Source organism: Choloepus didactylus, chromosome 15 (genome assembly GCF_015220235.1).
Source record: "Choloepus didactylus isolate mChoDid1 chromosome 15, mChoDid1.pri, whole genome shotgun sequence".
Taxonomy (NCBI): Eukaryota; Metazoa; Chordata; class Mammalia; order Pilosa; family Megalonychidae; genus Choloepus; species Choloepus didactylus.
Genome location: NC_051321.1, coordinates 67,382,709 through 67,408,666, shown reverse-complemented (window position 1 = coordinate 67,408,666; position 25,958 = coordinate 67,382,709). Strand labels below are relative to the sequence as shown.

General features: G+C 52.8%; 2 protein-coding genes across 3 annotated transcripts in view; one reads left to right on the top strand and one right to left on the bottom strand.

Annotated features, from left to right (window-relative positions):
- The first annotated feature begins 1,313 nt into the window (after positions 1-1,313).
- On the top strand, positions 1,314-16,021 carry TBATA (thymus, brain and testes associated). 2 transcript variants are annotated; one of them, XM_037804807.1, is made up of 10 exons: positions 1,314-1,392; positions 3,080-3,135; positions 4,440-4,675; positions 6,046-6,201; positions 7,159-7,238; positions 8,568-8,741; positions 10,645-10,726; positions 12,080-12,224; positions 14,497-14,549; positions 15,820-16,021. In XM_037804807.1, exons 2-10 carry the CDS (start codon positions 3,089-3,091, stop codon positions 15,903-15,905), a joined length of 1,059 nt encoding a protein of 352 aa, XP_037660735.1. In that variant the 5' UTR covers positions 1,314-1,392; positions 3,080-3,088; the 3' UTR covers positions 15,906-16,021. The 2 variants fall into 2 exon arrangements, with proteins under 2 accessions (XP_037660735.1, XP_037660736.1); XM_037804808.1 differs by lacking the exon at positions 6,046-6,201.
- A 4,467-nt stretch (positions 16,022-20,488) lies between these two features.
- The window catches only part of ADAMTS14 (ADAM metallopeptidase with thrombospondin type 1 motif 14), a 69,940-nt gene continuing 64,470 nt past the window's right edge, over positions 20,489-25,958 (bottom strand). The window contains exons 20-22 of the mRNA XM_037804684.1: positions 24,673-24,802; positions 24,440-24,550; positions 20,489-22,465 (exon numbers count right to left, since the gene is read on the bottom strand). Coding sequence (XP_037660612.1) covers positions 21,996-22,465; positions 24,440-24,550; positions 24,673-24,802 — 711 coding nt within the window. The 3' untranslated portion in view covers positions 20,489-21,995. The remainder of the gene's footprint in view (positions 22,466-24,439; positions 24,551-24,672; positions 24,803-25,958) is intronic.

Genomic DNA, 25,958 nt, shown 5'->3' with positions numbered 1-25,958 from the left:
CACCCCCTTCCCCCATGGCCACCACAATGGTTTGAACCCTACCCCCATCACCCCCTGCCTTGGGATGGGTGGGAGGGGCAGAACTTTCGAAAGGCCTGGGCTCCACCTCTAGCTACCCTCCCTCCTCTCCTCGCTCCCACTGGGGAGACGCAGAGTCTGGAAGCCAGGGAGAGAACAAAGACACTGGAACAGACCCAGCCCCAACAGTTTGGGGGCCATGGGCCTCATTCCTAGCACAGCATCTACAAACATAGTGTACAGAGCCTGCTTACACCCTCAAGACCTCTCATCTCCTTACAGCCCTGTGGACCAAGGACTCTCCTTACCCCCGTTTTATAGCTATCCAAATGGAGCCTCAGAGAAGAGAAGTGAATTCACAAGGAAGTTCCAAGGGCTCATCCCACTCTATAATCCTACCTCCAGTCAACTTACCAGTAATAACAATTATTATCATTTTGAGCATCTCTTTTGTGCCAGGCATATGACCTGGACTGTCCTTCACCACAACCCCAGAAGTAAGGGACCCCATTTTATGGTCCCAGAGAAAGTAATAATAGTAAGTGATAGTATTTGGTGCTCAAGAGATAGCCTTGGTGTCTGAACACTTTAATGTATAGATTAACTCCATCTTCACTAACAATACTGCCAGAATAAGGACTAGTATCATCTTCTTTTTAGAGATACAGGTACTGAGGCTCAGAGGCATCAGGTAAATTGTTTGAGGTCCCATAGCTAGAAAGTAGCAGAACTGGGATTTGAACCCAGGATTCTTCCACTATTCTGCAACTCTGGCAATACAGGTGACTTACCCAAGACAACACATTAGGACGTGTCAGAACCCAGGTTGAAAGCCCTATTCCCACTGAGCGCCCTAGCTCTTTCCACCCGGCACTCCTGCCTAGAGTGGGTAGGGGGTTGGCTGGGGCCTGTGGGCAGTCTCCTTCTGGCCACTTGAGAGACAACTCCCTGGAAATCAATTCCCAGAAACAGGATCTGTGGGGACAGACCGCTCTGTGGGCATCAGCTGCCTTCCCCCAGGCCTGCTCGGGCTGACAGTGTCCTGTGCTGGTTTTTCTCTCTTTGCCTGCTGCTCTCAGGCTGAAACCAGCCCCAGACTCTTGCTCTGTGCCTGGTCTCCACTGAAAGCTCTGGATGTGAGTGAGAGAGAAGCTCCTAGGTGAGCCCCGGGTGTCCTTCTGGGAGGGGGAAGAGGAGTGGGTGGGGGGTGAGGGAGAGGGGTGTTGGGGAGTGGTTCTAGGGTTGTCGGGAAGGGGTAACCTAGCAACCACCAGGCTCAGTGCAGTCACAGAAGACTTCATGTTGATTTGCCTCTTGCTCCTGCTTGGGCAGCGGGAGCTTCTCACCCACATGCTCTAGCGGGCACTTTCCTTGGTGAGTCCAGAGACCTCTCTGGGAAGGAAGTGGACAGGAGAGCCAGGCCATGGCCTCCAGGGAAGGGCCCAGAGGGGCGGAGATGGGGAGGAGGGCAGCTCTGTCTCTGGATTGTGCCTGGCTAGATGGGATCAAGGGGGAGAAAGGAAGGGATAAGGGCAGGGCAGGGGCACATCACTGTGGGGCTTGGCCTTTCCAGCTCTGGAAAAGGCAGGCCTGGCCTGGTAGAGTCCCTGGTGACCTCTTCTTCACAGCTGGGGATTGTGATCCATCAGTGGCTTATAAAATCAATTGAATGGGTCATGTCTAACACCTGCAAAATAAAAACAGTAAAAAGAGGATAAAAAATCATTGTGCGTCAAATGTGCTAAGGATCAGTACTGCTTCAGGACAATCTTGTTTTAATTTCATATACACACACGTGTGAATTGGGTCATATGTGAAAATGAATTTTTTACTGTGGTCACAGTCAAAAGCATTTAAAAGACTCTGCTCTAAAAAATACCTTTTGCCAGTGAATCCCAGGCTCCCAAATGCCCTGCCTTCATGCCTGCAACATCTAAGTAGTCTACAGCACAGCCCAGGGATATCCTGAAGAGAAGCTCCGCCAGTTGTTTTCCCCTTTAGCAAAAAGATCAGAAGACTTTGAGTTGGGATATCTGGGCTCTGGTTCCTTGTTGTGTGACCTGGGCCAGTCTCTTTCCTTCGCTGACTTCAGTCAACGCTGACCCATCCACCCTAACCCGAAGAAGGGCTGCCACTGGGGGACTTCCAGGGTCCCTTGCAGATGCTGTGACTCCAAAGGTTAATTCTCAGAAGGTCCTGATTCCCTGTCCGATTCCCATCCCATCCCCTGGACCTGCAACCCTAGTCCTGTGGTTGCATGTGTGTGTGCACGTGTGTATGCATATGCATATATGTGTATGAATGTGTATATACGTATATACTTTTTCCAGGTCCATAGTTTTAGGTTAATCACAACCCTTGGTTTTGACACCTATCATCTTTCATCCATTTATTAGTTTGTTCAATAATATAATGAACACAATAAGTGCACCATCCAAATAAAAAACTAGAATATTACCAATAACTCAACTCCTTATGTACTCTTCTCCTACCTCATCCCCCTGCCTTCCCTCAGAAATAGCCATTGTCTGAATTTTGCATTTAGCATTCCCTTGCTTTTTTTTTTTTTAAGTTTTATCACATATTTATGATAATTTCACTTACAACTTCATAGGGAAAACAAAGGTCTTATACTATATGGTGTTCTGGAACTTGCTTTCCTTAGCTTAGCATTGTGTTTGCAAGATTCATCCATGTTGTTTCATGTGGCTATGGTTTATTCCTTTTCATTGGGACACAATGTTCCATTGTGTGAATGTACCACCGCTCGTTTAGGCATCCTTCTGTCATTGGACATTGGGTTGTCACCAGAGTTTTGCCATTTTGAACATTAGAATGGATATTCTTATAAATAGCCCCTGTTGCACATATGTAAGAAATGCTCTTGGGAGAGGAATTGCTGGGCCATTTGGCATGCAAAGGTTCAATCTGACAAGCTATTGCCATTTTTTTCCCCGAAGTGTCTGTTCCGGTTTACTCTCCAACCACCAGTCCCTGAGGGCTCCTATACCCACTTTCTCTTCAATACTGGTTTTAAGTGCACTGGTTTTTATTCCATTAGAAATCCTACATGGCTTCAGACGTGAGAACCCAACTGGTTGAACATCCACTGACGAGGTAAGGCCCCAAATGCCCACCTCCATGACTGAAGGGGCAGTGGGGGTCCGGAGACAATGCGGCCCTGGTGGAGCCCGGACTGGGCTCCAGGAGAGGCAGTCCCCTCTCGTCTGCCCCACCAGCCAGCCAGGCTTCCGGAGGGTTCGCAGGCCCGAGTTAGCACAGGCCACAGGCACAGTGCTCTGGGTAGGGTGAGGGTGTGACGGCAGGGGGATGGCAACACTGAGCAAAGGAAGGAACTCCGGGGTTTTACAGGGGGTGGATTCCTCTGTTAGTCGGGGCTAGAGGAGGCCAGCTAACCGTGACTTTCAGAGAAGGTTTACTTTATTTCTTTGAGACCCAGATCCCTTACAGGTGAATCAGGTTCGGAGCAGGAAGCTCAGGGGCCTGGTCAGTGAAGTCCTCAGAGGGTCCGGGGGCAACACGCCTTGCTTAGCATTTCCAGAGCCCACGTATACTCCTCCAGAGGGCCTCCCTTCAGCCAGGGCCGCCAGGAGGAGGGAGAGTAGAGAGCGAGCAGGCTGGTGGAGCTACCAGGGCCCAGGCAGGGAGCAGCACACCCTTGGATCCTTGCTGGTCTTACCTCTTCCTCGAGGGGCAGAGACTCAGCATCCTCAGGAGGGGGGCAGGGTGCAGAGTGATGGACGGAGAACCTGAGATGGCTTGTCTCCAGCCAAGCGAGAGCGTGAAGTTCCCCTGCAGCGTCACAGCCCTGATCACCAACTCATCTCCCGGGAGGGGCATCCCGGGAAAAAGGCTTGCTTGTGTGGTCCAACCTTGGCTCAGCTTTGGCCTGCAGACGCTGAGTGGAAGCCAAGACTACCCCTGAGGGCACTGGGGGAGGGCGATAGCCCATAGATGGCTTCTCCTGGGCTGCCAGCAGCTTGCCTGAGGCCGGCCCCCTGCCCCTGGGGTTGTATATAAGGTGTCTTTGCTCTGTCCCCAGGTATTTGGGTGAGAAGGTGGGTCTATGGCTTCTCTTTCTGGTTTTAAAGATGATCTCTGGGAGAAAACTGGAGCCCTGGGAGATATGCCATCTGCATTCTCACAAATGGATTCTAGCTCCCTGCTTAGACATCTTAGGCAGAGAGAAGGGTTGCTGGTTCTGGAATGCAGCAGTTGGGAAAAGACCCTGGGGGAGGCCTGGCTTTGGATGCCATGGGGGAGGGGGTGGTAAAATCCCAGAAACCAGACTTCAGAGTACCGCAGAAATGGACTCTGTCATCAGCACTGAGCTCTGAGCTCTGGTGGGCTCCGCTGCTGGAAGGAGGCTCCAGTAGCTCCTTCTTGACCCTCTCCTTCAGTCCAAAGGCCGAGCTGAAGTCTGAGAAGAAGCCAGAGCACAGACCAAGGAGGCACAGGGACAGCAGGCCACAGAAAGAACTGGTGATCCCAGGGATCGTGGATTTCCAGCTGACCCAAGAGGCAGTGAGGGCCCCTAAGCCCCGACACCCCGGCACCTACCGCTTTGGCCGCCTCAGCCACCACTCCTTCTTTTCCCGGCACCACCCTCACCCCCAGCACGTGACCCACATCCAAGGTAGGGCCGGGGTTGGCTGTTGGGGATGGGAGTGGGGGTGGGGAGGCAGAAGGGCCATCACTGCTTGGTCTTTAGGACTGGAAAGGGATTCTTTGCCCCAGTCACTGCTTCCAGGCTGAGGCCCAGAGAGGGTGGAGACTTGGCTGGGGTCACAGAGCTGCCAACTGACCGAGTCAGGACTCAAAGTTGCCCTCCTGGTTACTAGTCCAGGCTCTTTCTCAGAGGGCAGGAGAGGAGCACAGGCTCCCGGGGCAGACAATAAGCCCCCTACAGGAATCCCCCCACTGCCGGATTTTCCCCATCTTACACGTTAGAGAAACCGATGGATGTTCTGCCCCAGATCTATGCTCTGTTCTCCAAATCTAGTTCTACTTTATCCACACAGCCGCTCATCCGTCAGACGGTCATAACATGGGAACTATCGAATTGGGCACTGTTTTAGACCCTGGGGACACAACAGTGAACAAAGGAGGCCCAGGCCCTGCCCTCACGGAGATGACACTCCAGTGGGGAAGGACAGTTAATATAGGAGATGTCTGAGAGCCGTAAGGCCAAGGCTGGGGTAGGGCGATGGCTATTTCTAAAAGGTGTTCATGGAAGGCCTCGCCAATAACATGACATTTGAGCAAAGAATTAAAGAAAGAGATGTGCGAACCAAGTGGCTATCAGGAGAAAGACTGTCCCAGCCAGAGGGAACAGCATGTACAAAGGCCCTGGGGCAAGAGGGTACTGTTTCTGTTGGAAGAACAGTGAGGAAGCCAGCGTGGCTGGAGCAGGGTACAGAGGAGGCAACGGGGGCCCAGGTCGTGTGGGCCACACAGGCCACCGTAGTTGCCGTGAAGCCATCTCAGTGAGTCCAGTGTGGCCACCGGTGGCTTGGACAGGGAGGGTAGCAGTGGAAGAGCTAACTAGTGTGTAAACCTGCCTCTCTGCCTCCTCTAGCAGCCCTCACTCAGCCTTGCACAGTCTGACAGCATAGCAGGAAGATAGCTCTCTCTCTCTCCCTGTAATCTGAGCCCACACCTCTGCCGTTGGAGACTGTAATGCTTTCATCTTATGCTGCCTCCCCCGTGTGCTCACACCAGCAGTTCATTGCAGTGTCACAGGAAGTCAGGACACCTCCGGCCTAGTTCCCAGGAAGCCTGATTCTTGTCTCACCTTGAGCCTGAGCATGTCCCCTCCACTATCCATTCGGAGTGTCCCCAGGGGTGCTGGCCCAGGTGGCTGCAGAGGCCCTCCCAGTTCTAATGATCTGTGGATTTGTGGTTCCTGAAAGAAGTGGGGCCCTGCCCAGCAGCCTCTCCCCAGCCTCCCAGAGTGCTTGAGGGTTTGCCTGGACCTCCCTTCCCATAACCTCTAACCCTTTGCAGATCTCACTGGGAAGCCCGTCTGTGTCGTCAGGGACGAGTTCTCTCTGGCCCCCTTGCCTCAGACCTCACTCTTATCCCGCTGTCTGATGGGGATGCCCACCATTTCTGTCCCCATTGGAGACCCGCAATCCAACCGGGACCCCCGGCTTCCTTCTGGTGGGTACTTGGGCCACACCCCCTCTACCTTGAGGCTCATGCTCTCCCCCAAGGGCTGCCCCACTTGGACAGGTGCCTGAGCAGGAGAGGGCCATTGCTCTTAGGACGGTGGAGTGCAGTGGGGGGACCCTGCTTTTAGCCTGATTTCCATGCGCAGATGGACCTTTGCAAGATGCCCCACCTCCCAGGTGCCGGCCCTCAGAAATGCACCCCTGCTTGGATTATGGGGATTTGAGGACTAATAACAAGCACATGGCAGGCAGATGTTGACAACAGCCATGTGACCTACAGCTATAGACAGGAATGGTATCTGCAACATTTATTAATTGGTGTACTGAGATCTCGGCCAATAAGACCACAGCCAAGGGGCATCTGGAGGCCTCTGCTCGGCCAAGCCTTGCCCCTTCAATTACTGGGGGTGGGGGGTGGGGGGTGGTGGGATTGGGGGTGGTGGTGCAGGAAAGGCAGGTTGGGGGTGGTGGTGGAGAGAACCTGGGGAAGGGACCCAGACAGCCAGGGCAGGGCAGAGGGGTTTGCAAGGCTTGCAACAGTGGCTCTTTATCAACCTATGGGGGAAGCATTCAAATATTCAATACCTAGTATAGCTATTTCTACTTAATCCCAGTCCTGGCAACAGGTTCCTAAAAGATACAAACCCAGCTTGAAGCACAGCATCTTGGCACACAGAGCCAAATGCTCTCCAGTGTCTCCCAGTAATGCCACAGCCTAAGACATCCACATCAGCCCCCTCTAGGAGCACCGGCACTCGCATCCACCCTTTAGTTCTAATCTTCCTCCCTCAAGGGCATGGCCTCTCCCTTCCCCCTGCAGGAAGGCTGGGCAGGAGAGGAGGCTCTGCTCCTGCCCCCCCCACTTCCCTCCCTTCACCTGGTGCCAAGGGAGGGGAAGGTGGGGAGGGGCAGCTATCAGTTGGCAGGAACTTGTCCCTCCTCCCAGAGGCCTGGAGGAGGGAGTTGAAGGACCTGGCTTCCCGGGTGGCAATCTTCACCAAGGAAGACGAGATGAAGAACAAAGAGGTGGGTGCAGAACAAAGGGGCTAGTCTGGGAAGAGACGAAAGTGATCTACCTGTTTGTAATGGGATCCCTGCCAGACGGTTCAGCCCCACCTTAGAGGTCTGCTCTTGGCACAGGGAGGAGGGAGCTGATGAGTACAAACATAAGGGAGGAGGGTCACAGGAAGAGTTCAAAGGAGGGAGAGAGAATCCCCAGGTGGTAAAATCCGGGAAGGGTTCAGGGAAGAGGTGGCATTTGAAGGCCTTTGCCCATAGTGGGCTGTTTATGCATGGATGGGGGAAGCATTCTGAGCAGAGGCAACTAGCACAAAAGCACAGAAGCTGGCAAGTGCAGGGCATGTTTAGGGACGAGGGATGCCGGAGTACGGGGTATGAGTGGGCAGCCATGGGGGATAAGATGGGAAGGGGGCCTGGCTTTGACTATAGCAGGGAGGAGCTTGCTCTCATTTTCTGAATTTAGTTTAGTCTCTAATCTCATGGGCAGTGGAGAATCGTGGAAGGTTTAGAAACAAGGTGGGGGTGACATCATGGGTGCTCTTGGGTGGTAAAACAGTGAAGACAATTGGGAGGTAGCTTGAAGGTGGGTGGGAGAGGTTTTATGACAGCTCTGGCCCGTGCAGGCTGAGAGTGACCCTGCGCCTGGTCTCGGGCAGCCAGAGTGGAGGGTCAGAGGCTCAGCCTCTTGTCCCTACTCTGTAATCAACTCACCGAGGGCTCAGAGCAACTCAACTGAGCTTTCTTGGGTCTCACTTTTCTTTTCTTGAAAGTGGGGGCAAGGATACACCCAGTCTTAATTGGCGTTGCAGTGGCAGGAGCCTTGGGCCTTGCACCCAGAGCCTGGCTTGGGGCAGGTTTCCCAGGGCAAGAGGACCTGGGGGCAAGTTGAGCAAATAATTAAGATACGCTGTGGGGCCCTGGCACAGGATACACTTCTCAAATCTTTGATGGGCCAGGGGCAGGCAGCAGGGAGGCCCTGCCCAGGAAGAAAAATGAGGAAAGCCGGGGAGCATCCAGCTTTCAACCCTCCCATCTGAATTCCAGGAAGAAGAGCTTCTGTTGGTTTAAACCTGCCTGTGACAGACGGGCTCGCCCCTGGGGAGAGGGCCAGGGATGCTGAAGGAGGGGTCTAGGACGGGTGGGGTGGCTGGTACCCCGCAAGGTTGCACTGCTGCATTTCCAGGAAAGGAGACAGGATGTGATGTGGTCAGCAGGGCGGAGAGGAGGCAGTGTCTGGAAATGTGACCTGGCCTCCTCCCCTTCTCTTTCCTCCTGCCTTCCCCCCACCCCCCTTCTCTCCCTGCCTGGAGTCTCCGGCCACTTTTCTCCCAGCAGCAGGAGGAGCCTCAGCGGGAGCAGGGGGCAAGGTACTCTGCAGAGACGGGTAGGCTCATCCCAGCTTCCACCCGGGCCACTGCCCACCGCAACGTCCGCCAGGGCCAGCGGAATCAGCCACCAGGCAGAGATGGAGGGGTCCAGGCCTCCATCCTGCAGGATCAGGAGCTGCTGGTGAGCCCCTAGGAAGGCCGGGCACAGGGCTTTGGGAAAGCCCTGGTCAGAGGGCAGAGATGACGGTGGCTCTGGCTGCCAGGCCCACAGCTGTGCCAAGCAGGACTCTTATAATCTGCTTCGAGGTGTGGCCTCACCCAAGAATACATGCACCTGAGACTTTAAGACTCAAAAACCCCAGGCTGAGAGCCAGATGCCTGCTGTCTCTCAGTTTCTGCACAAGTCCTTTCCCCTCTCCAGGCCTTGATTTCATGAGCTGTCCAAACTAGGAAGTATGAACACATTATCACGTGAGGTCTCTTCCAGCCCTGGCAGCTGATGAGATGACGTAGGGGGGCTGTAGCGGTGGGATGACAGCATAGAGATTGAAGGCCCTGCCTAGTGTGTTCTGGAACCACACCCAGTATTCAGCGCCCTGTGGCTCTGCAAGGCTAGTCCCAGCCTTGTCTCTCCCACTCTGAGGAGAGTGGTCAGTCCTGGGCTCAGGCAGAGCACAAAGCCCACCTCCTTCATGTTCAAACTCCCCCATCAAGGCCTGCAATGGGTCCGTTGCTCATTCCGGTGCAGTAGGTTATTGAAGGTCCCTGGTAAATGGACACATGCTCTCCAGGAACAGTCAGACATTGAGCCAGCATCTCAACACCTTCCTTGTGCCCAGTGCTTTGAAGCATGCAATCCCTCTGGAGCTTTAAAACAGGCCAGCGGAGCAGATAAAGCAGACGGGGCCCAGAATTCTCATGCCAAAGATGGGGGGCTGAGGCCCTGCCGGGTGATGTTCCTTGGCCCAAGATCCCCCAGAGAGGAAGCAGCACAGCCGGGACTAGAATGCAGTACTTTCTCCACCATAGGGCGGCCTCACCTTGCCTGGAATTAGGTTCTCGGGTCACGTGGGGAGGGGGCACAGGGCAGGTAAGTTGGATACAGAGAACAGAGATGGGTGGGTTCCCTGCAGTGTGTGGGTACCTGGGGTGAGGGTGGGTCTCCCAAGCAGACTCAGGCCTGGGGACAGGCCTTGCCCATTTCCCCCTCTGCCAAGGACAAGGCAGACTCATTGGGAACTGACAGGCCCCTATGGGTTCTGGAGAGACTGAACTCCCAGCACTGAAGGGACCCCACTTTCCTAGGACTCCAGGGGCTCCACCTCCCACTCTGGGCCCCAGCTCCAGCTGGCCGTAGCTGCTGCCACCATCATCAACCTGGCCTAGGGAGCCCCCAAAACCCATTCAAGACAGAGCTGCATCTTTTCCCAATGATACATGACTGGAGAACACAGGGGAAAACGGGACCTGAAGTAGCAAAGATGCCCAAGGCTGGGAAGGCAGCCAGGAGCCCAGCGCGCACGCTGCTCGGCAGGAAGGAGCCCCAAGCCTGGCAGTTTGCGGAAGCAGCCGACCCCACCCCTCAGGCTGACCACTGGGATTGCCCTTCCATTGTGCCGCCAGCTCCAGACTCCCAGAGCTCCAGGGTGGGGAGGCCCCTGGGGTTCCCAAAATCCCCACACCGAGGACCTGGGTATTTGGGACATGGTGCGTCTCTGAGGAGCTGACTGGCTAGCTCTGCCTTTGTCTTCCCAGTGAGGGTCCCTGGGGTTACAGCCATCACAAGCAGAGTTCGGAAGGGATGAGGGGGTCCACCTCTGTAATGTGTGCCACCGTCTCCCCATTAGGCAACTTCCTCTTCTGGGGCTTCTGATTCTTCGCTTGTCCAATGGGGAGGTGAAGTCTTCCTCCAGGGCTGTGATGACAGAAAGCCCTCTGTCAAGTGCACAGTCCCAGGCAGAGGGGATCAGTTCAGCCAAGCAAGGGTCCACCATGGGGAGGGGCCCCGTGCCACCCTCCCAGCCCATGTGTACCAGGGGATCCTGTTGGGGTCATGCCGACTAGGCCCATCCTCCCGCCCACAGGTCCTGGAGCTCCTTTGTCAGATCCTGCAAACAGACTCACTGGGTACCATCCAGCTCTGGCTGCTCTCTGCATCCCCCAAAGGTGAGGACATAGCCCTGGGGCCCCCCTCTCTGAGTGGAGGCTGACTCATTACTTGAGGGCTCAGGCCTCCGGGGATAGGTCTCTGGTTCTCTGGTTCTCTGGTTCTGCCGGACTCAGATGTCACTCGGGTCCCACCACGGGGTCTTCTGTCTGGGCCCCTTCTCCTTTGCGGGAGCTCTAGGCTAACCCTTTTCGGCTGGACGACCCCACTGCTCCCTCTCCCCCATTCCTCAGCGGGATTTCTGTGACCTCTCTCCTTTGGGGGGACCCCTCTTTCATGCTGCGCCCAGGCCTAGGTGTGGGGAGGGAGAAATCCAGAGGGCTACTCAGAGACGGCCACTCACACACCACTGTGGGACACACACACACACACACACAGAAACCAGGTGCAGTCCATTCTCGCACTTCACAGCAGTTAAGTCCTATGAAGTTGCCACCAACACGGAACCAGCAAACACTGCCCCAGTGCTCCTGGGTAAAACACAGGGTGAGGTCCCTGCCAGCCTCGGGTGGCAACATTTATATCAACCGATCAATACATAACCTTGTTACACGCGGGTTTCTGTTTAAAGATACCTTATCTAGCATAGATGATGGATTCATTAACACTGAGCTCACAGCCAACAGCACTGTAACTCAGGCCTGGACCGAGGTTATCTCACACATTTTCTCCTCTATGCCACACCACAGGCTTCTCGTGCTTAGAAACAAGACAGCACATCAGCACTTCACTCAGGGGCCACTTTAGATAGCAAAATCGCCAGCAAAAAGCACAAAAATGCGAGAAATGTGGCAGTACACATACTGTGAAAGGGACACTTGTTTACACCGTGAGAGCTGAAACACAAAGCCGAGTGTCACCTTATTTGACACTGGGAACAGTGCAGCAGGTGACTCAAAGTATTGATTTTGGAATACAAATAAATGTTAGCTAGTAGGCTAACCCACAGATAAGGAATCTGCTAATAATGAGGAACAACCGAATCTGCATGTGAACTCATGGATACACACACGTTCACACTGGGGCAGAGAATGGGGGGCATTTGCACGTGGGAGAGTGAAGGGTGGCGAGAGCAGGAGCCCATGGAGAGGCCTTCCTGGACGTGGAGAATGGACGGGGAGGGCCTGCTGGCTTCCCAGAGAGGACAAGAGAGTTTGGTGGGCAGGAGGGCTAGAGGGGACGAAAGCAAGGTTCCCGGGTGGGGGCTCTGCATACCCAGCGGCAAGGAGGGGGTGGAAACCTCCCCTGTAGGGACCTCTGGGCAGAGGTGAGGTGGTTGGAGAGAGCTCCAGGGGCAGGGAGGGGGCCAGGGTCCTGCCTCTGAGGACTCTGCCTTGGGGTTGTGCTTGCAGACAAAGACCTGGTGCTGGGGCTCCTGCAGATGGCGGTGGCTCAGCTCCTCCCCCAGCCCCTCATCTCCATTCCAACAGAGCAACTCCTTGGCCAGATCCAGGAAGTTCAAGAGCAGGCGCAGGAGGCCCAGCAGCCCCGCTCCAGGTGGGCTCCTTGCCCCTCATCTGCCCTTCTTCTCCTAGAGCCCTCCCTCCCGTCCAGCCACCTGTCCTCCAGCAAGGCCAGCCAGGCCTTGAGAAGGGAGCCTGGTGCTGGCGGAGTCGTCTGGCTGAGCCTGTCCTAGAGGGAAAAGCCCCCAGGAACCCTCCAATTCTACCCGGGTTGCAGGAAGGCCAAGGGAATCGCCGCTGCCAGTCTCAGCAGCGGAGGGCTGGCCAGAGCATAGCTGGCACTCCAGAACCTCTCGGTCTTTGGGGAGACACACAGAGCTAATGCTAACACCTGTCAGGCAGGAATAGGAGGGGATTAAGTGCCCTGGACAGCTGGAGGGGAAAGAGCATCCTTACAGATCGGGGAAAGGGAAGGAGGGGGGAGGCCTCAGGAAGCGGGTGAGCAGGGCCGGCACACCGAGGGCCCCCCGTGTGCGCCTGGCCCTGCTGGGTGTTGGACACATCTCTAGTCCATTGACAACTTCCTGAGACAGTGGTCCCTTGTTTCACAGATGAGAAACCCGAGATTCAGAAGTGGGGGAGTGAAGTGCCTATGGTCTCTGGGACTCAGTCCCAGGCCTGTCTGACGCTGAGGCTGTGGGGCCCAAGCCCAGAAGGGCTCAGATTTACCTGGGCACTTGAAAGTGCAGAGATGGAGGACAAGCACAGGGCGTCTGCATTTCTCACAATCACCCAAGTGATAGGATTTTGGCATGTGGAAGAGAGGGTGGAGGCGAGAAGAGTGTGGAGAAAAGCTCAGCCTGGGAAATGAGAATAGCCTGGGCAAAGGCCTGGAAGTCCTCAGGTGCACGCTTTAAGGAATGTGAAGTTGGGGGTGGCTGGTGAGGAGAGGCGAGGGAGGTGGGGGCTAGAAAGCGGGGTAGGATCCTGGGGGGCCTTGAATGCCAGGCTAAGCATCTTCATTCTATGGGATGTGGGGAGCCACAAAAGTTTTGTCTTGTTTTGCCATTCAAGGAGGGAGAAGAGCAGCAGAGCAGATCTGTACTCTGGAAAGGGATTCTAGAAACAATGTGGGGTAGGGAGGGTTGCAGGACCTGGGGCTAGAGAGGACTTGCTGGGACTTGGTGTTGATGGGATGGAGGAGCTGGCCAGGACCAGATCCAGAATTTTCCAGGCAGGGCTAGCAGATGGGGTGGGCAGAGGCGTGTGTGCTTAGGTTTGTTGAAGAGGTGGATTCTCCCTCTGGCCGTGGACTTGGTTTTCCTTTCCACCTTAGGAAGCCAGAGGAGGCAGTCCTCACTGTGACTTTGGGCAAGTTTCCTTCTCTCTGTGACCCTCAGTGCCACCATCTCTCACACCCCCTCCCCCAGAACTGTAGGGAGGAGAAATGGCGTAGGGGACAAAAAAGGATTGGGTGAAGAATAAAGCTCAAGATAAAAAGCATTATTCGTTGTTTTAGTTTCCCAGGCTGCTCTAGCAAATACCATGAAACAAGCTGGGTTAAACAATGAGGATTTATTCACTCACAGTTTAAGGCTGGGAAAAAGTCCAAATCGAGGCATCATCAAGGCGACTTTCTTCCTGTAGACTGTGGTGTTCTGGGACTGGCTGCCGGCGATTCTCGGTCCTTAGTTTGTCACACGGCAAGGCACATGGTGGCATCTCCTGGTCTCTCCCTTCTCTCCAGGGTTCCACTGATGTTCAGCTTCTTGCTTCCTGTGGCTTTCTCTCTGTCTGTCTGTCTGTCTGAGTTTCACTCCGCTTATAAAGACTCATCCTGATTGACTTTGGCCACCCCTTAACTGACGTAACCTCATCCAAAGGGCCTATTACAATGGGTTGACACCCACAGGAATGGACTCCATTTAAGAACATGTTTTTCTGGGGCACTTACAGCTTCAAACCCCACATTCATATTTGTATGTAATTGATTAGGGAAGCAGGAGTTCTTGTCTTCTGCTCTCACGGAAGTCTTCCTGTCTGTGAGGAAGCCAGGGAGCCAAGGGAGGGTTGGGGAAGGGCTGATGCTGGTGGTATCGGCTCCAGGGACTGGTGGGGCCTTGGTCCCCTGTGACCTTGGCAGGCAGTGGAGCCACAGTTGTCTGGGTCCTCACTGGGGCAGGGCAGGAAGGCCCAGCCATGGACAGACACTTCCCGGCTTGCCAGGAGGGGCCACTGCAGCCTCTCCCTGGAGCAGACAGCTACCCACTTGCTGCACCACCCTCCTCACCTTGTCTGCCCACCTCCTGTTTCACCACAGTGGGTTCTAGCCTAATCTTCCAGCCTCTCCTTTGTTTTGGTTATAGCCAATTCCTGAAGAAGACAAAGACACCACCTGTTCCAAAAAGCGAAAAACCAGGTAAGATTTCATGCAGTGCATCAATCTGGGGGCTCACAGAAGCCCACCTGGCTGGATTCCTCAGAGGATTCAAGGCACCTGGGAGATGGATCTGTACCCAAGGAAGCCTCTCATTTCATCCATCCATCCATCCACCCACCTACCCATCCATCCATCCATCCACCCATCCATCCACCCATCCACCCATCCATCCATCCATCCACCCATCCATCCATCCATCCACCCATCCATCCACCCATCCACCCATCCATCCATCCATCCACCCATCCATCCACCCATCCACCCATCCATCCATCCATCCACCCATCCATCCATCCATCCATTCAAAAAATACTCATTCAATACCTAGTATGGGCTGGGCCTGGAGAATCCCCGGGAAAGACCTCAGATGATTTCCTGCTCTTACGGAGTTTATATTCCAGTGAAGAGGGTGCAGACAACATACAAAAAAACATCTGACGGGGGATAGGTGCTATCAAGAAAATAAAGTTGGGTGCTGTGATGGTAAAAGTGGCTGGTAGGGTGGGAGAGGGCTCCTTACTCAGCAGAACACAGGTGTGGGCAGACCCCTGCAAGCAGAACTTGCAAGGGCCTGGCGTGTTTGTGGAAGAGCAAGCAGGCTGGAGTGGCCGGAGCCTCCTGAGCGGGGGAAGTGGTAAGAAATGTGACAGGTGGGCAGCAGTGGTTCATGCAGGCGTGGGGAGACAGGGAGGGGGATGCAGGGTGTGTGATTCTTGCATACAGCGTGGTGGGGTGCACAGGGTGCTCAGAAGCAGGGGGCTGGGATGATCTGGCGAATTGTAAAACAATCCCTCTGGCTGCTGTGCAGAGAATGGACTGTGGGGGGCGGGAAGGGAGGAGGAGACCGGGGAAGAGGCCGTTGCAGTTGTCCTGGTGCCACAGCCCTGGGGCAGGGGTGTTGGAGGAGAGAGAGGGGGACAAGTGTCCCAGGTGTATCTTATTCTCCCTCACTCGACTGTAAGGCCCCTGAGGGGAGCCCCAGATCCTGAGTGCCCAGCAGAGTGTCTGGCACAGAATAGGCACTCAATAGGTGTTACCTGGACATTGAAAGGACACGAGGGGTGGCGAGGCTCAGAAAAGGGAGTCAGTTGCTGTGGCCACCAGCAGAACTGAGAGCAGAAGCTGGGCTCAAATCAGGCCTCCTTCCTCCGCCCAGGACCTTGTTGTGGGGAGGGGTCTGGGCAGCTCCCAAGCAGGGGCCCGGCCCCTCCTCCTCCCCTCCTGCCTGCTCTGTCTCCCCTTTCCCCAGAGCACACTGGGAAAGCACAAGTTCTCTGGATGCATTCGAGCCAGAATTCAGAAGAGAAAACGTTGAAGCCAAAGGCAGAGAACTGAGGAGTTCTTGCAGCTTTGCACACCCAGCCCAAAAGCTGCCCCCAAGGTTTCGGGTGCTTCCACCCCAACCACCTCAAGAGCAGCACCTGCTTTGCTACCACACAGAGTCTCTTAAATAAAATACTGTCCTTCCTTCCTTTGAGAGGACAATACCACTCTCCTATGAATCAGTAGTAGCCATGTGCTTAGGGTTGTTTATTCCAGAAGAAGGGATGGGCTGCACCAAACCATCCCCACTCCCACGGAGGGAGCCCAAACACTGATGCATGGGGCTTACCTGGTTCTTTTCTGTTCTAGAGAACAGAAAAGCAGAGGATATTTGGGGAGGCCTGAGAAGGCTCTGCTGAAACCAAGAAACACAGGGCTCTGGGTAGTTGAAGCAGAGGTCAGTCCCTGAAAATGTTGATTACCTATTATTGAGCTCCTACCATGCTAGGCACTGAGGCAGGGACTTAGATAATAGCTGATGGTGGGTGCTATGAAAATTGTTCTACACGCTTTACATGCAGTGATATATTTGATTCTCCAAAGAGCCCTGTGGAGTACTGATATTATCACCCCCATTTTACAGATAAATAAACCGAGGTTCAGAAGGTGAAGTAACTGCCAAAGGTCATACAGTTAATAAATGCTGTCTGGCTCTAGAGTCCCAGCTTTTAACTGCTGTACTGTCCTGTCTTATGAATAGCAACCCTTGCCAAAGCTGGAGTTACCTGTCTGAAGAGTATAAGGGTTAGCATAATGTGGTTAGGCAAGACCAAGGAGGAAGACGCATCACAGAAATGTAACCCAGATGTCAGCTGTCTCTATCCTTTAAGATCTAGAGAAGGCTTGCACCTCTAGGAAGTCCAGTGTCTTCCTTGAGATTTCTTTCTGCAAATTCCCTGGAAATGGGTGGGTGTTGCTTTACAATTTTCTGGCCACCCGTGTCTGCAAGTGCTTACTTCTACCAACTAGTTCAGCCCATGGATTACATTCTACAGTTGCTGACCCTTCTGCACCTCACATCATTCTGGGTTTTTCCGAATATCCCATTTGCCCAAAACATTTGTGTGCAGTAGGCTTCAGGGTATGGATGGAGATTTACTGTGACCGTGGCAAACTGCTCCACGTTGAATATTAACTCACCTTGTTTTTAGAAGTCCTTTGGCCATCCATCCATGGGGATCTTTCACTGGCGACAGCTCCTGGCTAACAACTATGCTCCTTGTTATGTGGCTGGCTTTGTCCTCCCTCCTGTCTTCCCCCTGCCACCAGTTTACTCCCAGAAACTCTACATTATTTTTTTTAAATCAGTGCAGCAGTTCAGCCTCCTCCAGCCTCTACTCCCAAACACTTCTGTCCAACCTCATCAAGAGGCTGGACCAAACAGAAGCTCTGTTCATGGAAGAGCATCCAGGCTCCTTGGCAGTTGCGGTGGTAAACAGCATTTTTCTCCATTACAAATAATAATTTTTAAAAAACCATATAGCAGAAAAAAATCTAGGTGTCTACTTCCCCAAAAAACCATACTTGTTGGTATGGAAACCCTAGCCCTATAAGTAATCCTCCTAAATCATTTTAATGTTTTAGGAAATACGGTTGTGGGATTAATATTTACCATGGCAAATTTCTCAATTCAACCACTCCCGAGCAAAAAAGTCAGTGGGATCAATCACACTCACAATCTCGTGCTACCCTCACCGTCATCCGTTACCAAAAATTTTCCATCATTCTAAACAGAAACCCTACACCCATTATGCATAAACTCCCCATCCTCCCTTCCCCCCAACTATACTCTACTTTCTGACTTCTGAATTTGCATATTCTAGTTCTTTCATGTAAGTGGAATCATACAATATCTGTCCTTTTGTGTCTGACTTTTCACTCAACATGACGTCTTCAAGAATCAGCCATATTTTAGCATGCATCAGAACTTCATTCCCTTTTACTGCTGAATAATGTTCCGTTGTAAGGATACACCACATTTTATTTATCCATCAGTTGATGGACGTTTGGGTTGCTTCCACTTTTGGCTATTATGACTAATACTGCTATGAACATTCATGTACACGTTTTGTGTGGACATATGTTTTCAAAGCTCTTGGGTATATACTTGGGAGGGGAATTGCTGGACCCTATGGTAACTCTATGATTAACCTTTTGAGGAACTGCCAGACTTTTTCAAAGTGACCCTGCACCATTTTATATTTCCACCAGCAGTGTTTGAGCGTCATAATTTCTCTACATCCTCGCCAACACTTATCATTACCTGTCTTTTGAATGTAGCCCTTGTAGTGAGTGAGAAGTGGAGTCTCATTGTGGTTTTGATTTGGATTTCCCTAATGGCTAATGATGCTGACCATCTGTTTATGTGTTTATTGGACGTTTGTATATCTTCTATGGAGAAACGTCTATTCAGATGTAGTCTTGTTTTTAAAAACAAAACATAATTCCTGTTTTGTAAATGAGGATACTCCATCTTTTCTGGAACTTCCCTAGTTCTACAGAGGATGCCCTCTGGGGAAAGCCTACCAGATATTTTGGTCTGAGGGTCCCATGTTTGCTGTTGATGTAGATTAGCGTTTTGTTAATTCCATTCAGTTTACACTTCTGTTTGCCACCAGAGATCATTAGTCCAGGGTAATTATTTCTTACGTAACTTTCTTCCTGACAGTTGGGAGAAAAAAACACACACACACAAACAACAACAGTGCAAATAAGAAATTCTTCCAGCTCCATCTGGGATACTCGTTATCCACAATGGGAGGGGACCACCAGCTGTTCTGCCCATGTCTGCCCTGGATGCCCAAACCCCCAGACCTTTTCCCACCAAACTGAGGGGTACCCATGAGGTCACCAGGCTTCTCTTTGTCTAACTTCCATCACTGTATCAGTTTCAGGGAAAAAGGCATGTGTCCATTCCTGGAGCCTTCTTTCACTTTGGCCTAAATTGTTCCATCTCTAGATGACTCTCTGTGAAGCATACACTTTTGGTTGGTCCCCTTCCCAAGTGCCAACATTAGTGGCCTGTTCCTTGTTATTTTTAGTTTATTTGAGTCATTTCAAGGTGCAAAAGGAAAGACAAGTAGCAACAAAGATGCTGTAATAATAGTTCTGTGTTAATTATTGCTGACTTGGTTGTAAAGGAGTAAAAACCTGAGTGGGACTGAAAGAGTGAAAATCAGCTGAGACTGTAGAAGACAAAAGCAGCCCATGCCGTTCAACAGGCTGTGCAGACACAGCCAGCTGCAAAGTCAAGGGGAAGCCATTTTTCTTCCCAGGGTCACACAGCAGCTATTTGGGGCCCCTTATCCTATCATACGAACTTGATGATTGCCTTTTCCAGTTCTGCTAAGAAGCTTATTGAAATTTTGATTGGGGTTGCACTGAAGTTGTAAATTGCTTTGGGTAGAATTGACGTCTTGACAATATTTAGTCTTCCAATCAGTCCAGGAACATGGAATGTCCTTCCATTTATTTAGGTCTTCTATGATTTCTTTTAACAATGTTTTGTAGTTTTCTATATACAAGTATTTTATATCCTTGGTTAGATTGATTCCTGGATATTTGGTTCTTTTAGTTGCTATTGTGAATGGAATTTTTTTCTTGATTTCTTCTTCCAATTGTTCATTGTTTGTGTAGAGAAACACTGATTTGGGGGTGTTGATCTTGTATCCTGCCACATTGCTGAATTTATTTATTAACTATTATTGATTTCTAGCTTCACCCCATTGTGGTCAGAAAAGGTACTTTGTAGGATTTCAGTCTTTTAATATTTATCAAGACTTGTTTTGTGATCTAACTTATGGTCTATCCTAGAGAGTGAACTGTGTGCACATGAGAAGAATGTGTGTTCTGCTGTTGCCTATTAGGTCTAGTTGGTTTATAGCATTGTCAAATCTTCCATTTCCTTATTGATCTCCTATCTAGAACATCCTTTAGATGTTCTATCCATTAGCAACATTGTCCTGTAGTGCCAGAGATGGCAGAGTGGTGAGCTCTGGGCTGGGGCAGGGGTTGGTGGTGGTCTCAGTCTGTGCTGTTATCCTGGGCCCCCCAAACGTTAGGGATGTGCCTATGATACACACATTGAAAAGTGTGGTGATGGGATAGTTATGTCTGACATGGGCACAGGGCAAGGAGCGGGTCAGTAATTTTTAATTGTCTGGCATGAATTTCACATTAGCCCTCCCCGCCCAGTAAGATGCAGCAATTTCTACCTCAGACACATCCATGATCTGCTCAGACTCTTACAAGGAAAGACCACACACCACCTTCCAAGGAAACCTCCCTTGGGTTGTGAATGTTCTTTTCTGATAACTAGAATGTTCTTCCCTCTGCTGACCCCTTCTGTCCTCTGGACCAAATTCTGGATGGGACTTGCCCAGGGCCACACAGGTACTCGGTGGCAGAGTCTGGGATCCCCAGGACCCAGCCCTGTTCTTGCCGCTTCACCCTGAGTCGATGCTCAGAGGAGCCCCAAGGTGAGGGGTGCCAAGTGTGGGGGATTGGGGGTCGAGTCTGTCCCATCCCCCACTCCCAATATTCCTGTCACAGCCCAGCATAATAATAGAGAAAAAAGAGAACACAACTTTTGAGGGTTCAAAATAAAACACCAAGGACAATGTTAATAAATATTTAAAAGGTAAAAGATCTGGATCTCAAAGGCACAAGAGTTTACACACCTCAACACCGGCCGGGCTCGGTTCTCACGGGAATGACTCGATGTGTGCCCCAGCATCCCAGGGAGGGGAGGGCTGTGGTGGAGAAAGCACCTGGGGATGCCCCCTCTGTGGGGCTCCAGGGGCTCCTATTTCTCAAAGCCGCTCAGAACAGCCCCTTGTCCAGGCTGAGGAACGGGAAGGAAGACCCGGCAAGCACCTCGAACCACTTTGAGGAGTCTGGTAGATCCTCTCCGTGACTTCTGTGAGTACGGCCCCCCCGGGGGGCCGAGCAGCTCCTGAGAGTCCCGGGCTGTCACCCGCCCCAGTGTAGGAGCAGAGGCCCAGTTGTCCTTGTCATCCCTGAGGTCTGGCCAAGAGTGGACTCCCTGGTCCTCAGCCCTGGGGCCTCACGACCCCCCCAGAGCCCCACAAACCTCTGGCCAAGCTCTAGCCCAGTGGGAGAAGACCACCTCTGGCTCCAACAGGAGTGTTCTTTGGTGGGGGGCAACAACTAAAGGCATGGTGGGGAAGGGGCACATGCCTGGGGCCTGACAGCCTGAGAAGTCATGACTTGTCTGAATCCCCCAAAGTCCCTTTCCAGGCCTGCCTCCCTGCAAGCCCTGGGTGATAACTAAAAATGTCATTTCTGGACTACTCAGTGGTCAAGCACCAGTTTAGAAATCCTGGATGATGAGGCTATGGTTCTACAGTGTTCTGAGACCCCTTCTCTGGGGCTGGGGGTGGGGACCCCCAGCCCAGCTTGCACCGAGCCCAGCCTGTAACCCAGAGCCACCAGAAGCAACAGAAAGCAACATCTGCAGGGGCAGATGGAGCTACAAACTCTGCCTCCAGCCAGTAAAGAGCTCCTCACCTTGGCCAGCAGAGCTGCGTGGAGCCCTTGGCCACCAAGAGCTGGGCCTGAGACAAACTTGCGTCCCCCCTCCTCAGCCTGCTAGGGGAGAGACCTCATGGCCACAGTGACCCCAGCCCCCTTCCTCTCAGGCTGCCCTGTAAGTGCCCCCCCCCCTTCCCTGGCCCTGCTTTGCCTTGCTGGGCAGAGGGTCTGTCCTAGCACAGGTGGCAGCCCTCCCAGCTCCCAGCTTGGGCTGCAGCCCTGCCTCGGGCCCAGCAGCTATGAGGAATGGGCGAGAGCTGACCCTTGGCCCTGGCAGGCAAAACCAACAGGAACCCCTGAGAAGCTTGATTCTGCTGCCTGGGGCTGCTTGCTGAGGTATCTCCGGTTAGGGCTTTCCCTGATCTTTCTCTTCCTTCCACCCCTTCAAGGATGAAGAGTGTCACAGCCCCAAACAAGAACAAGAAGAAGGAAATAACTTAAAAGGAAGTCTGTGCTTGCCCCTGCCCCACAGTGGGTGTTCTCTGAGCCAGGGGCCCCGGGGGCAGCACACGACTTGTAAACTTGACTGAGGAACAGGAGAGGCAGGGCTCAGGTCACCGGGGAGGTGGTAGGAAGTCTGGTGCCCGGGTGCTCCGGGACTTCGCTGGGCTGCCCTTTATCGTTGGAGCCTGGCGTGGTTGCCTGAGTCCCTCCCTGGGGCGGCCCCCAGAAGGTGGTAGGGGAAGTGCCCCAGAATGCCCTAGGGCTCGGTTTCGGAGGTGCAGAGCTGTACTGGACCACTGGGGAGCTTCTGTCCAGAGGCTCTGGGAATGGTGTGGTGAGGTGATGGCCAGCTGGCCCCACTGTGCCCCCGGTGGGCTCCACGGCATCTGGTGGGGCCTTGGGTGCTGCAAAGGGGCTCCCGGGGGTGGAGCTGGGTGGTGGTGAGGCCAAGTCAGAGCCTGGGCCCTTCCTGGTGCAGGACTCACAGCACAGCCGGTGGTAGCCCGGGATGGAGCAGTAGCGATCGAGCACTTCCATCTGGCAGAAGATGGACCTGTCCCCTGGGCAGGGCTCCACTGCACACACAGTGCAAGGACAGATGCGGGAGGGAAGCACAGCACGCCGGTCAGCAGGGTGATGCCGGGGCATGGGCCCCTACCACCCACTCTCCCCACCAACTGCTGGCCCTCCACCTCCTTCCCCTGCTGGACTCACTATAAACCGACCACAGGGCTTCCTGACAGCAGGGACAGACCTGCGTAAGGGAGCCCTTATTATAAAGTAGAAGAACTAAAATCCCCTTGAGCCATGGTTCCCAAAGTGGGGTCCCAGACATCTAGCATCAGTGTCACCTGGAGGGTGGTTAGAAATGCACATTCTCGGGCCCCACCCAGCCCTCTGGAATCAGACACTCCAGAGGTGGAGACCAGCACTGTGTTGTAACAAAACCCCCCAGATGATTCCGATGCACACTAAAATTTGAGACCCACGGCCCTAACCTCATTAGTCCTCAAACTTGGCCACATTCTGGAATCACCTGGGGAGCTTTACCAGTGACCCATGTTTAGCTCTACCTCCAGAAGCTGACAGTCTGGGGTGTGTGAACTGGGTTTTTAGAAGCTCTCCTGGCTCAGGGGATTCAAACTTCCTGCAAAGCTTGAGAACCCTGCTGTAGATGGAGTTGTAACCCATCCCCCCAAGCTGACCCAAAGCCATCTGCTCTGCTGTGGCCAGGGGCAGGGGCAGGCAAATGTCCAGGGGGCTCACACTGATGGCAAGCAGATTAAACACCAGGTACACACATTTGGGATATTCAGCCCTCCACCAATTAGTTGGAATCAAGCAGATCTAGGTTCAAATCCAGACTTCACCACTTAAAAGCTGTGAGGCATTGGGTAAGTAAGGCCCTTCAACTCTAAGGCTCAGTCTCTTAACCTGTAAAATGGGGATAATGCTGACACTAGGGAATAATTAAATGAAATGTCATATTGAAAGTCCCCAGCATAGCGGGTGCTCACTATACCAGTCTCCTTTTCTTTGCTTAATGTATCTCTAAAAATGATTCTGTGGCTGTAGGTAGGAGACAGCGGGTCTGTCCAGACAGAGTTGAAGGCTCTCTACTTATTTTTGTCTATGGCAGAGAAAGGCTTAGGGGGACTCAGGAAAGATTCCAGAACACAGGAAGCCAGTGACCTCTAGATGGCGCCAAAACCAGGCCCTACCCTTTGCTCTTGGGAGGAAAAGGGAAGGAAACCCCAGGACTTGCCCAGCTGGAGCTGCAGCCAGGAGCAGAGAAGCTGCAAGCCTGGAGCCTGAGGGTCCTTTGGGGTCATCGAGTTCAAGCCCTTCATTTTACAGATGAGGTCACTGAGCTCAGAGAGGTTAAGGGGTTTGCACACAAGAGAGCTGTGACCTTCCTGCTACTTGTCTTGCTAGACCCTTTCCTTAGAAGGGTGGGAAGGGGAAAATTAAGGAGCCTGGAAGTGCAGCACAGAACACAGTGGCTGGCGCGGAGGGGGAGCCCTGTGACTACTGGAAGGCTGGCGAATGAATGGAAGGTGGGGAGCGAGCTGACAGGCTCCTGATCGTGAGGCAGGGAAGCAATACTGCTACCATATTGTCATGGTTGTGGCTCGCAGACAGCGCACACCCTCTTTTAATCCTCTCAACAGCCCTGAGAAGGGGCCAGGTCTGCAATTGCTTATCCAAAAATCTTGGAGCTAGACATAATTCAGAATTCAGAACTTTGGGGGTTTAGAAGAGAAATAGTCTATGTGTTCACATTACATATACTGTATGCTACATAACATCCCCAGTGGCGCCTGGGGCATTGCCTTATGACCAAATAGGGCAATATTTCTGCAGCAAAAAAATCCATTATCTCTCGTTAGCTCATATCAGATTTTGCTGTTAAATGAGTTTGCACCAAACTTAGGAAAAAGCTTTCAGCCTTCTGGAATTGGAGACAAGAGTCTTCTAGACTCTGGCTCATGACACTTTGGCTTCTGGAAGGTTTCGGGTAAGGGGTGAGAGTCAGAGACTGCACTTACTTGATGATATCTTGTTGATGGGATGCAGGGGCCCAGACTGTGGCACCCACTCCCCCTCTGGGGTGACAAGTTCCCTGACGTCAGCCTCTGCCGTGGTGTTCTGGGGCCCTCCTGTGAGTGGTAAGAAGGGGCTCTAGTATTGAGAATTTCTAGGGAGCGAGGATGCAACAGGGGGCTGGGTCTTGGGTCGAGACCAGAAAAACCGGGCCTGCCCACCCATCCCACCTGCTCACCTGTGCATGCAGGCAGGCTGCAGACTCGGACGCTGTCCGGCTTGTCCCCCTCGCACTGCCCGAGACTGTTGGCATTGGTCCGGCACAGCACCTGCCGCTGCTGGATGCCCTCCCCACAGGTGGTGGAGCACTGCCCATGGGAGGGTCAGGCCACGACAGCCAGAGTGGGAGGGATGGAGACACAGAGGAAAGGGGCAGTGAGCTCCAAATCCAGTCAATGCCCAAGGGCAGAAAGGGTACAAAGGAGGGTGCCAATTCATTCTTTGCGTGGCTACAAGGGATATGCAAGAACTTCTAAATAGCCACACAAGGACACCATACCTGCTGTCAAATACTCCTGTACCAGCTGGTAAACAGACACTGTCCAGAGCTTAGAACCCCATGGACCTTTCCATGATCTAAACGGTTAACCCCTGACAGGAGAGGACTTCCAGGACCCCATTCCAGCACCACTGCCTGTGTCCACTGTGTCTGGTCTGCGCCTGGGTTGTAAAATACTTTGTTTCCCACACTGCACAACCTGGGCAGGCCCACTATCTAGATGATAAGTCATTTATGGGATATGGGGGCTCAGATTGTGCACCTTCTGCCCTGCTGGCTGTTTCCAACTCTGTAAACCAAGAGAACTGAGTGACAGGTCTTCATGGACCCTTCTAGATCTGATATTCAGTGACTTGTGACTCAGTTGACCAAAAATCAGCTTGAAAGGCATTTTCAAGAGGGAAAGATGTGCAAGGAGCAGAAGGCAGACAGATAACAACGGTTTGCAAGGGCGGCCACACACATTCTCCCTGGACCTTGCACACTTCTTACTCTGATAACGGGTTGGGGGGGGTTCCAGAAAAGCAAGATGGCCTATTGTGACCAGGTCCCTGGACCATTCAGGCGCTGACCATGGTCTCTCTTAGCTGGAGCGGGAAGAACCTGTAGGGCCCTGCTTCTCATGCCGGGACATGGGACAACCTGAGAGAGACACGAGGTCACGGGGCACTCAGAGCCTCGGGACATCATGGCTCCTTCTCCCAACATGAACAATTACCGAGATACCAGCTAATGTCTCAAGTGCTTCGTCCGTCTTACAAGTGGCAAATATCGCCACCGTCTGACATGTCCTTGTTAGTTTTGTCTATGAGGTCTTTGTGGACCCGAAATCTTTGTTTTGTATTAAGCCAAATAAAGCTATCTCTATCATTATAGAGAAGAATACAAAATCTGCATGAGTTGTGCGGGGATTTGGGGCATTGAAAAATCCTCTTCATTATGCAGTATTTCAAACAGACAAAAAA